This window comes from Vanessa cardui, chromosome 13 (genome assembly GCF_905220365.1).
Source record: "Vanessa cardui chromosome 13, ilVanCard2.1, whole genome shotgun sequence".
NCBI classification, from domain to species: domain Eukaryota; kingdom Metazoa; phylum Arthropoda; class Insecta; order Lepidoptera; family Nymphalidae; genus Vanessa; species Vanessa cardui.
The window spans coordinates 9,764,375-9,777,977 of NC_061135.1; the positions used below are offsets into that span (position 1 = coordinate 9,764,375).

Genomic DNA, 13,603 nt, shown 5'->3' on the forward strand with positions numbered 1-13,603 from the left:
CATCAATTGTATTATTTATTAACCCACACATTAAGCTTCATCATCATACTCCTGCCCTTATACCAATTTTATTTGGGATTGGCATAGCATGTCTTCTCCTTCCATACTTCTCTGTCAGACGTCATCGGTAAATGTTAAGGACCATTCATTTGCCAAGTCCTTACACAGCAAGATTTAAATACATATTTTGTTCAAAATATATTCTAAACTAAGAAGCCCAAACAAATGCTAAATAAATTTTTTTAGTCAGACTTCATCAACTAAACGATTATATCAAGTTAGGTATGTAATTTTCTACATTTTTTTGTTCCGCTTCGTTTTAATTCACTCGCAAAGATTTTTTAAACGTTAGTTCGCCACATCAACCAACTTAAAAAAATAAGCAGTTACAATGGCATAATTAGTCTTCGTATCCCAATGCAAAAAAATTAATTGCAGCTGATTTTTATTCTCACGTCTGCAGTTTTTTAATAAAAAAAAATAACGATATGCATACCCTCATCATCATTACGTTGTTGCAGAACTATCGATAATTTGAATATCGATAATAAAACTATTCAGGATTTCGATAGTATCATTTTGATCGATACTGTCGATAGTCCTAAGTCTCTGAACGGTGTCTTTTGAAAAGGATAAAGACGACGTCAAAATTTTAGTTAATGTTTCTTGAATCGAGGCCCTGATTTATCATCGAATATTGTTATTTCTTTGAAAAGCCTCTTTGGACCGATTTCCAAAGTCCGGTCATATGTAAATTAGAGGGTATATTACCTACATACAATAAAGTAAAGTAAATTTCCCACTACTGGGCTAAGGTCTCCTCTTCCATTAAAGACAGGTTTTGGAACATATTCTACCACGCTATTCCAAAGCGGGTAGGTGAAATGCACATGTGGCAGAATTTCTATGAAATTGGGCACATGCAGGTTTCCTCACGAGATGAATTGTAAACAAAAAATAAGCATACATATATAGTGGTGCTTGCCTGGGCTTGAACTCGAAATCATCAGTTAAGATGCACGCGTTTTAACCATTGGGCCATTTCAGCTCTCATTACACTAATGATTTTTTCATAATCAAAGTAAGATGCTCTAAATGTATTAATTTAAAAACAAATATAATTAAAGTTATTATGATGCTATATAAAAATACAGTATCTTTAGAAAGTCATTCTACCGAAAATAACTGACTATCGATCTTAAAAAACTATAAGATACTAAAAGTTAAAAGTAATGTTTTTTTGTAATACTATCGACAGAATCAATATCGAAAGAGTGTCGATAGTGAACTATCGATATACAACACTATCTCATTATCATTAGATAGTACCTACAAAACAAAGTCGCTTATCTGTCTGTATGCTTAGATCTTTAAAATTGCGCAACGTATTTTAAGCATTACAGCATTTATTCGTATCCTAATTAAAAACCTTTAATACATTGTGCATTTATTTGATCGATATGGCTTTTTACGGAAAATAAATGATTTTTTTAAAGTTATTACAGATTTAAAACTCGGGGCATAGTGGTTTGTGTTGTCTAAGCTGTGATGGTTGGAAGACATTCTGTAGTATATTTAGTATCAGAATTGCGCCGCAATAAATTCATACAAAAAATGAATTACTACCTACTGACATCAGTAACACATGTTGCCTTAATCACAGAATGCATTTGGTGGAGAGTCAATTGACTGAAAACCGGCAGCGGTCAAGCAACCTGAATACGTAGGAATGCGCGAGGTCTGTCACCTTTCACGCCAAAAATTATTGCTGCAATAACGCCGCAAAATCAATACAAATGTAATGTTTTGCTGTTGTTTTAAGGCTCTATTTAAATTTCAGCTGTTTTTTATCAAACTAGTCTCACAGACCAAAGGTCAAAATGACTTTAAAAGAATATGCACATAACTATTCGACTTCATAATGGACAAATAATAATTCACAGTAACATTAATTATTTAAATAAAAAAATAATTGATAACAAAAATGGCAGATTTTCAGTCTCAGAAATTGTTTCACTAACGCAACCTTCGCAGATGTACGAGCGCTTTTTTTTTTAAATTTCGCTACAAGGTATTGACGTAATAGCCTTGTTTAACAACATTACAATTCCATTCTAGTGTTTTAAAAATCGTAAATTTCTATACAATTATTTCATATAAAAATAAATAATAATCTACTTAATTATCTTTTCGTCATTTGTTTTTACGTTTTATTTCCATTTTTTTTATATAAATCTGATATTTTCAAGACAACTCGTACTTTTTTGTTAACCCTAAGGGAGAACAACGAGGAGTTCAAAGACTTTGTTATCCCAGAGAGGGTAACACTTATTAACGAAAGTCCGCTGTAAACAGCATGACCAAATTACTTATAAGTAGTAATTTTTCTGTAAATCCGACATTGAAATGTCTTACTAATATTATAAATGCGAACGTTTGGATGGACGGATAGGTGTTCATTACACAATCATGATCGAATGTATAAGGATCTGAATTAATTTTGGCTCAGCGATATTAGTAAACAGCAAATATACCTGACACATGCACGGAACTTTCCAATCAAATTAATTTAGTAGCGAATATTTTGATGTGTAATATAGGATAAATAATTACTTACTAAAGATTTATTGAACATGTAGCGCCATCTTGACGCTTGATATTTCCAGTAATATTCGATTTTTATGATTGTTATGATTAGGGATACCATAGTGAATAGGTACCTACTTGAATTTATGAAATAAACTTCCTTTTTTAAATATCTCATTTGATATACCTACTACTTCTAAAATTACTGTTCAAAGTGTAAAACGCAATTAACTTATATCCGTGACATTTTTAAAATGAATTGATGTGTTGTTGTGATTAGATTTGATATTTTGTGATAAAAATAAACAACACTTTTGATTATTTTTCTGTATACAGAAGTTATCGATAACAGGCAAGTACCTACTTGATTATATTTGTTAATTTTTTTTATACGTCTGTAATAGTTTTTGGAGCCTTTTGAAAGCCCCTGGAACTAAAATTTTCATTCCAACTATGCAATACGTGGGCAATTAATATTGATTATTAAATAAATGGACTAAATAGATTACTATTATTGCATAGCGATTCTAATCAAAACGTATCTTATAAAAAAATGTTAAGATTGATTTGTTTATAAGTAGACTAATAATATCCGACCTCCCTGGTCGAGTGGTGTGTACACCGGTTTTCATGGGTACGCCACTCCGAGGTCCCGGGTTCGATTCCCGGCCGAGTCGATGTAGATTACCATAAGTTTTCTATGTTGTCTTGGGTCTGGGTGTTTGTGGTACCTTCGTTACTTCTGATTTTCCATAAGACAAGTGCTTTAGCTACTTACATTGGGATCAGAGTAATGTATGTGATGTTGTCTCATATTTATATTTATATTTATAATATATTTTACCCAAAACAAGTTTATTTAATTTTCCAGAGTTTTATATTTATACAAACATCACAACAACAGTGGCTTAATTGTCGGCTTAAGCTAGATTAAGATAAAATAGCCTGTAATGTAGAAAATACACAAAAAAATATATTTCGCATATTTATCCATTTTAAACTATGTTTGTTTATTAATTGAAGTCGCTTTATATGTCACTAATATAACGAGTATGATCGTTTATGAAGTGCAAACTTCATAATCACACACCTTATCTCTCATAAAGCAAACTCAACGCTAGCCGACTTATCTTTGCGCGTATTATATGAGTGATATAATTTTTTAATTTGTGTATATTATATTATAATGATACGCTTCAGCTGTGCTGTACAATAGCTAGTTAATTTCATAAAAAAGTATCTTATCTATATACATAAAATTATAATAATATATGTGTTTAGATAATATTTTTTTTTCGTAACTCGTTCACACGTTGTAAATGCAAAAACAACGATCCACGGCAATTTGCAATTTATAATAATATTTATTATTAATTTATAGTTAATATTTGCTTGCCTTTAAAAATAAACTGAAAATGCTATATCTCATTTAACTCACTTCTATTTTGACTTTATTTCCTATATATTTTCACAAATATTAAATTATTTTCACACTTTATAAATACCTACATATCAAGGAAATAAAACAAACATATAAGAAATATACCTTTTAGCTTTATTTAATTGTACTTAAACTATTTAGTATATACATATGTTTATTACTTTTGTTTTACACTTAAAAATATAACTGATTCTGTCTTAAAATATACAAAATAAACAATAATCGTTAACTTATTTTTGTCTAAGGAATATTTCTTAGACGGGATATATTTTTTTTGGAATCATTCAAGGCTAAAATTCTGTTAACAAAAATTTAAATATGGAAAATTAAATATTTGGTAAATAGTCTGTTATATTTAAGAAATAAAATATGCCGAGTCTACACATCAACTAACTAAGTATGTTAAGTGGTAACATCGTGAATATGAAAAATATTTTTCTGTACAATGTTCCTAGTTAGTTGACGACTTTTGTCTTATTTTAGGTACAGTAGGTACTCTATAATTATACCATTTCTACACGATGTTTTTTTCACGAAATGTCGTTCCTATTAATCCAAATCACAAATATTTTTCATGATGAATGCGTGATAGATCCAGGAATTAATTATAATGGAAGAATATTTTTTTTATGCGAACCAAGCTTCCTTCAGCTTCTAGCCTTCCTCTCTAGGAACAACAGTGGCAGGCCACCTTTCACTGTTTGTACGATACCCGAGGTGGGGTTAACTATTGGGTGCCGTATCGTAGAGGGTGCTGGTCGCACGGTGAAACGTGACAACACTGCGGCCAGCCCGGCCAACGACTGCATCAGGCCGAGTCGCTCACCTGGATGAAACACACAAATCGATTTATATCAATCCAATCAAAATAAACATTATTCAAATAGGATATTAAAAAATACTCTTTAAAGGATATTGACAAAAAATGGTATGGCCCCAAATTGTTAAGCAATTTCTAAGTCAGGTCGTGAGTTTTACGACTAAAATTAGTGTAATAAACTTTGGTATTTATAAAATTGTAGTGTATGCGCCTATTGCAATTGTGAATTAAAATGATTAATAAATATACCAAAATATCGATGTTTGCATTCTATTTTCATTATAATTTTACAATTGTATATCCTTAAACTTATCATAAATGATAAGAAGTTAACTCTATATATAACTCTAGATTTAAAAATATAGTCCAGTATTTACATTTCTTTTCGGACTATCAACAATTATTTATATATCTAATTATTAAATGATTACAAGTATACCATCAATTAATGACAATTTTTTGGTAGAAAATAATGTTTTTTTGCGTTTCTTAGAACCTATCCGTGAATGGCAAAGAATTAAATATTTGTATATTATTATACATAAATATTATAAATTTTATATATTAACACATGACCGTATTGTCCTGTCAATGTTTTGTATTGTTTAATAAATTTTGTTTTATTTATTTACGAGCAGGTTTTTACTGCAATTGCTGTAGCGGTGATCAATATTGCCAGCGTTGCCATTTTGACGACTGAACTTTTTAAATCATTTATTATTGTTTGAAATCATAAATTGTAATTATAATATACAAAAAATAATACTCTTGCCTTATATTGATTGACCTTTAACTATATTAAATGTAATAGAACAAATTAACAAAAAATGTTCCACCCTTGGAATTAGGCTTTGTAATTGATGCTCATTATTTGCCTTAATATGATATATAATATAATATTGATATTACATTATATATAATAATGACAATACTTCTTAACTTGCAACCCAAAGTCAAAAAGTCAAAAGTTGTTATTTCGTTAACCGATACCTCCGACGCATTACATTTTTTTGTGTTCTAATATCGATTATGATAGTAAAAATAACCGCACATTTAATATTCAAGGTCAAATTTATAAAAAAATGATTTATGTTTTTTACATCCTTTGTAATTGTATATTAATATTAGAGGAAATCGTTTGTTACAAAAGTTGTAGGCCTTGAAAAATTAATAAATTTTTGATGAATTCTATTTTCGTTTCAAGCCAAATGTTCCTCAGAAAAATGCGATAATGCACATATTACTATGGGTACATAGTATAAACAATCCGAAGTTGCGGAGGCGAGCGTTGGCGCTTCCGATTTTAATACGCAAGGTCAGAGTCATCACGTCACGATGCGAATTGAAAAAAATGAAGTTTCGATTTTAATATAGTAATTTTGACATTAAAATCAGTCAGAAAATTCTCCAATCGTTGTTCATCTGCTTGCTACCCGAGCCCTTCCCCACCTTGCATCATAAAGATAACAATAGACCGAGGTAGACAATATTTTTGTAGTTTGAGCTATTTTACGACTTCATAAACAAGTTTCGGCAAGCTCTGATAATATTTGCATTTTACGCCTAATGACTCTATCTCGAAAACTTATGGACCAAAACTGACAATAATTTTAATACCTAAAATTTTGCGGTTTTTTTTTTCTCTAACAGCAACATTTTGCAAATAACTGAAATAACATTATTACATTATCATTGTGAAATTAAGTATTTTAAGTAATAATTAATACGTAACACTGGTTACTCGTCGATAGGGCTTTGGCAAGCCTTTCTGGACATGTACCACCGATTTATCAAATGGTCTAATATCAAACAGCATTATTCAATATTGTTCCGGCTTGTAGCCTGAGTGAGCCACTGCAGCTACAGACACAAGGGACGTAATTTTTTAATTCCCGTAGTTGGTGGCACATTGGTGATGATTGAAATTGATAGCCCGTTTGGTCATCCAGCTAACTATATCATAAAATAATACTAGATACTACAACACCTGAGATTAACTGCGACGATTCGTAGCCAAACCGGTACATATTTTTTGCGTAGTTATATACATTTATTTAATATTTCAATGTGATATCGCAAGACTTACCAATACAAGCGCGTGGTCCAACACCAAATGGTAAGTAAACATATTTGTTTTCAATATTAAAATTACTCGGATCAAATCTTTCAGGGCGGAATTCAGTCGGATTATCAAAGTACTTAGGGTCGTTTTGCATTGCTTGAATAGGTATTATTACTCTTACTCCTTCATCAATGGTTAGATTTATATCTTCGAAAGTGTACTTTTTAGCAGACTCTCTTATCAAAAAACCAAGTGAAGGAAATATTCTCATTGCTTCTTTAAATGTCCATTCTAGGTAATGCATTTCCTTTATGGCGTCATAGCTTAATTTGTTATCATACCTTTCCAATACTCTATCAATGTCCTCTTGTACCTTATTTTGTACATCAGGGTGATGAGCTAGTTCGTGTAGGGTAAAACTGGTTGCTGAGGACGACGTTTCGAAACCAGCAGCGAAAAAGACAAATACTTGAGCCGCCATGAGATCCTCATTCATTTCTAAAGTAGCGATTTCTGGTTTTCCATCTGGTTTTATTTTTTCTATCGAGTCACCAACAATCGTGCCTTTTTTCTTACATTCAAGCAAAAGATCTATGAAGTCGTTTCTACCAGACGGTTCGTAGTTTCTTTGTCTTAGGACTTCGTTTACTAGTTGATATATTCCTTTTTCCACGCGAGTCATAAGTTTTAATTTGTTGAAAATACGGGGAAAGAGTTCTTTTAAAATAACGATAAAAATTTCTTTAGGTCCCGCTTGAAATATAGTAGCACCAAGTTTTCTGAAAGCGGAGTCTTCCTCTTTGAGTGAGTCGGAATCAAGTCCGAAGCCGCAGGCGCCAATGAAGTCAGTGGTGTATCGTGCCATAAGATCGCGTGCGTCGATCTCCTGTCCTCCGGCAGCGGCGTTGAGTGCCCTGGCCTGCAGTCGTTCCGCTCGTTCCACAATTAGTGGAAACATAGCTTTTAGTTTACCACTGGTAAAGGCGGGCGTTATGCGCTGACGCAGTAACCGCCAAAGGTCACCGTCTGCGAAAAATAAATTCCGAAGCAGAGGTTCTATCTCATCTGTATTCCTGTTCAGTCCACGAGGATAAAAGGTAGCAAAGTCTGTTGTGAGTATTCGTTTGGCAATATCAGGGTCCCGTATAACAAGTTCAGGACGAGATGCTCGGTAAAAGCCTACCACTTTCTCATTTGGATACTTCCAGTACATCTCCACTGCCAGCTGGCATACACTTTGTTGCATTAAATAATTTCTCGTATTGTTACCGAAAAAGAGTACTGGCTTGTCATGTTTAACTTGTTTTCGTTCCCAGTACTTAAAGTTTCTTGTCCCGTATAAGTATAGAACTAAAACCACAATCAACACTATTATAACCGCGAGCATGTTGTTGTCTTAAATAAGACTTGCACAAAATTTATACTTATTATACGATTGAAGTCTTAAGGCGAATAAATACAACAACAAACTAGTGTAGAATAAAAATAGCAGTGGGGAGCGCGCGAACACAAGCGCGGACTCAAGTATACTAAGTTGATCACAGACCTCGTCGGAAACGACTATATATATAGCGAATCATAACGCGTACTCATAATATGTAGCGAATGATAATGTGTTGATGCGTACTTCAATTAGATAAGATTTTAACTTGGCTAGTCTAAAGTTAATTGATAAGTCTGTCTGATATAAAGTTATAAATGTAAGAAAATGATAGGCTGTATTTTTAGATATTATCATCAGTTTGTTGTCAGAGATAATCGTATTAAAATCACTCATAAAAATAAGAGATAATGCGATGCAAAGTATAAATTTATAGAACTTAATTCTAGTAGTCTATAAGTATTTTTAAAGTATAAACATTGTATTAATATTTCTGAGATTCAAAAGTTCATTCAATAAAAGTTACAGTAGCAGTTAAATGTAAATATCTACTGGACGAATTTAAAATGTACTTGTATGTTATGTACTTTATGTACTTTATACACCGTATTTAAGTGTTTATATTTTCGGGGTCTAGTTCGTTACTGCCTCAGATCCTGAGATCAGATCTTCACCACCAAGCACGATAGGTATAAAATATAAAATAAGCCTCATACAACATGGCCATCGTCACAAAACCGTTAAGTTATTGCGTATTTGTGCTATGAGACTAATAATACAAATATTTGGAAGACGTAATATGTTTTGTTTTGATTTTTTATATGATTTTACTAAATTTTGTTTAATAGTTATGTGTTTTTAAACTTGAAAATAGTAGCAAACTCGTAAAGGTGTTAAGATCTACGTACTAAAAAATCCGATTGTTTAAAATATAAATTTTACCTAACTCATTAATAAATTTGAGTAATTTGTTAAAATACGAAATTTTACTTCACTATACGTCGTACGTTCTCTACAGAGGTAAACGTATTTATTTGAAACGTTCACCTATAGTCGAATAAAAAACCAGCTAATAAAAAAAATATGTAATCAAGAAGGTTTAGTCATAAAACGATTATAATAATACGTATTTACATTCTTACTTTTTATAGCAGTTCAGACTTTAGACCGAAGCCAGAACACGATTTAAAATTACAAGCATTATATAAACGAATATATCCGTAGATAACTATTAATTACATTTTTAGAGTACTTTTTACTATATGAAATAATCATTAAACGTAAAAGATAGACATTCGTTGTATCGTTTTGCATTAATTTGTATATTTAATATACACTTAATAAAAATATCACAATTTTTTGTTCCTTCAATGAGTACCAAATGCATAATCGTTTTTATCATTGAGCAGACGATACAATATCCAAAGTAACAAAGCGATTATGATATCGGTCAAATAGATTAGTTAAGCGTCAATCAGAATTTGTGAATGTATCTCTACATTACTTTTTAGAAAAACAACAACAATGCTTATTAGAATAAAGATCATTCTGGTGTGTCATCTCTTAACCGCTTAAAACTTATTTAAAAAACCAATGATATTCTAATAAACAGATATGTTATGTATGTATGTAGTATGGGTACTAAACAACAGAAAAAAGTGTGCCGCACCGGCGACCGTTTATTTTACATTTCGTTACAAGTAAAAAGGATAACTTGATCAAAACAATAAGTAAAAGGGATAACTACATGTTTTAATTACGCAAAACGTATTACTACATAATTATGATGCATTATAACGTATTACTGGCATAGTTACGATGAAAACGACTAAAGGCAAACGTCCCAATTAGGACGTTTTCTAGTCTACACTTTTTGCGCATTAATGACATATCAGTTTACTAGAACATCATTGTAAAAAACGGAATAGCTTGATCACGTCTCAAATTATTTTGATTTTAATTATATACAATTTACCGTCCATTAAGAGACACAGTAGCAGATGCATTATTAATAATATGCGCACACATCAATTTAGTAAATTACGTGACTTGCATAATTTACTCAACCATTATTAAAAGGATGATGTATTCATATGAAATAGTTCGTTATCGTACTGATGATAGTTATACTGTAAAAACCATAAGATATTTTCAGTGAATAGCATCCAAGCACTTATACCGTAGAGATTCTTAAGAGATTTAGGTCTTCTAGGTCCTTCAAAAACGTGATTGCTCAGGCGAAGTCGAAGTTCATTCGCAGACTTGGCGTGAAACTGGTGCGCTTCCCTTCAGGAACACGTGCGTTCTGGTCTCTCGCCAAGGCTGTCCTAGGGAATTTCTGTCAGCCTTCCTTTCCATCTTTGCACAGGGACGGTGAGTCATTGGCCCATACCGCGAAGGAGAAGGGGCCGATCTTTTAGGGTCTCTCTTCGCGTAGAACTAGACTCTGGATGACCGAGGAAAGTCACCACCATCAATCCCTCAGTGTGATACGACGATACCGGAGGTTAAATTTCGGCAAAGTGTAGTTCGGAAAGCACTTCTTTCCTTTGACATTCACAAGTCGAGTGGACCCGATGGCATCCCTCCAATCGTGCTACGGACATGAGCTCCCGAGTTGGCACCGGTCTTAACGCGTCTTTTCCGGCAATCCTACGCCTTAGGCGTTGTCCCGAACTCCTGGAAGACTGCTATGGTGCATCCGATCCCTAAAAAAGGCAACCGCTCATATCCGTCCAATTATAGGCCTACAGCCATCACCTCCTTGCTCTCCAATATAATGGAGTCCCTTATTAACTGCCAGCTCCTGCGGTATCTAGAGGAGAACCAGCTGATTAGCGGCCGCCAGTACGGTTTCCGTCGGGGTCGGTCGGTGATCTTCTAGTTTACCTTACTCATAGATGGGCTAAAGCAGTTGACAGCAAGGGTGAGGCATTAGCAGAGAGCTTGGACATAGCGAAGGCACAAGTCGCTTCTTTCGAAGATTCCTTCCTATGGGGTTCCCGAGAAATTATGCAATTGGATTACCAGATTTTTGGCAGATCGGAGCATCAAGGTCGTTGTCGGCGGTGCATGCTCTGACTTAAAATTCGTCAATGCTGGTATTCCGCAAGGCTGCGTTCTATCACCCACCCTTTCTTCTGCATATTAATGATTTGTTGCAAATCGAGAACATTCATTGCTATGCAGACGACAGTACCGTTGACACCTTATACACCGGCCGCGCTAATATTTCTCGGGAAAACGTCGAAGAAAACCGTAACAAACTTGTCTCTGAAATTGAGTCTTCATTAAACGAAGCCTGAAGAAGAACTGGGGCGGGCTAAATTTAGTCCATTTCAACCCCAAAAAGACGCAAGTTTACGCGTTAACCGCTACAAAAAAACCATTGTCGTATCATCACGATTTGAGAACATCCCGATAGCCGCTACAGGTAGTATCGGAATACTTGACGTTGATATTTCGAGCCTCGTTCAGTTCCGCGGTAAATTGGAAGGCAAAGCCAAATTGGTTTCAAAAAAGCTCGGTGTGCTCAGCAAGGCGAGACAGTATTTCAAGTCGGCCCATCGCCTAACACTTTACAAGGTGCAAATTCGACCTCACATGGAGGACTGCTCTCACCTCTGGGCGGGTGCTCCCCAGTACCAGCTCCTTCTATTTGACCGCATCTAACATAGAGCGGCTCGAGTTATCGACGATCGCGATTTGCGTAGAGATGTCGGATCACTCTGCATCTGCTACCAAATTTTTCACGGGGAATGTTGCGAGGAATTGTTCGGATTAATCCCGGCTGCTGAATTTCACCTTCGGACATTTCGTCAAAATTCGAAGTTTCACCCGCACCACCTTGATGTCCGAAAATCCACAACAGCGCGATTTCTTAGACGCACTCTCGCACAACCTCTTTGTGGAATCAGATTTCACTGGCGGTTTTTCCGAACTGATACGACATGGGAACCTTCAAGAAAAGAGCCTATTCATCCATTCTTAAAGGCCGGCAACGCACCTGCAAGCCTGGTGTTGCAGATGTCCATGGGCGGTGGTAATCACTTTCCATCATGTGAGCCTCCTGCTCGTTTGCTACCTATTTCATAAAAAAAAAAAGATTTTTTTCTATAATAATTGACAATAGGATTCCTTTCCTATATGTGCAATGAAATGATAACAATAACTGTTATAAAAGATCTATTATTACATGATTGGAGGACCTCTTTATGTTTATAGTGATCTACTTTTATTTCTAAAGAAGTGCACAATTTTTAATTTTCTTAAAGTCCATATGGAAATATTCAAGTGAAACGTGTTATTGGCGCTTTGTGGAAATCTTTACAAATCATCATTACAAGACTCCAGTAGTAATCTCTCCCAGATTAAAATATTTAACTTTTTGTTATCATGTGAAATTTATTTGTTTCAGATAATTGCTTTGATATGCTAAGTAAACGTTACAACAGTGTTAGGATTGGTTATCAAGTCACCTAAGATTTCCATTTCAAATATACATCATCTATTTGCTCAACAAATTACTGAACTAGAGAATATTTACATGTATGTGTCAGGTAATTATTATTATTATTAAAAATATATTGTATACGTAACACGATTTGAAAAAAAATTGAACCCGCTGAGTTTCTTTCGCCGGTTCTTCATCAGGTCTAAGGTGCTAAATTCCGTACCAGTGGTAGATTTTTGACTATCAATAAGAAAGTGTAATCATTTCCATTTTGAATAAAGATTTTTGACTTTGATTTAATTACATAATATTTGTTGGCATGAGATTCATTTTCAGCTATGTGTTATTGGATTGAGGTATTCTGCATGTGTTAAATCAAAATAACCTTTAAATAATTAAATTGTGATTCAATTTGTTTCAAATGAATGATCTGGATGAATGTTACCCAAAATAAAACAACAAAATAATCGGCTTTGTTTCAAAATAAAAATCTCCTTGCAAATGACACCAGTGTATTGTTTGGAATTGATTCAGATTCAATGGGATAAAATTATTATTTTGTATAGGTATCTTATATTATAATACATTAGCGGTAATACTTCTACATTCTTAGAATTAAGATACTTATAACTATAGAACTAGAGATTCTCCTGGGCATGTTTTTTGGTGAAATAGGAGAGATAAGATTCGTATACATCCCAGTATATTAAATGACAACAACATGACAACTTATATATAAAACAAAATCGATGACTTTGATAGAACTGATAATAAACGATATATTACACGAGAATTAGCGATGAACTTCTAAAAGCCTACTCGATTTAAATATATTTTAAATTTGATTTTTGATTTTATAT

At 33.5% G+C, this 13,603-nt stretch overlaps 1 protein-coding gene across 1 annotated transcript; it reads right to left on the reverse strand.

The window, feature by feature from the left end:
- Positions 1 to 4,120: 4,120 nt before the first annotated feature.
- On the reverse strand, positions 4,121 to 8,471 carry LOC124534664 (cytochrome P450 6B6-like). Its single transcript, XM_047110640.1, has 2 exons — positions 6,934 to 8,471; positions 4,121 to 4,853 (listed from the first exon to the last, which is right to left on the reverse strand). Exons 1-2 carry the CDS (start codon positions 8,294 to 8,296, stop codon positions 4,675 to 4,677), a joined length of 1,542 nt encoding a protein of 513 aa, XP_046966596.1. The 5' UTR covers positions 8,297 to 8,471; the 3' UTR covers positions 4,121 to 4,674.
- Between the last annotated feature and the right edge of the window lie 5,132 nt (positions 8,472 to 13,603).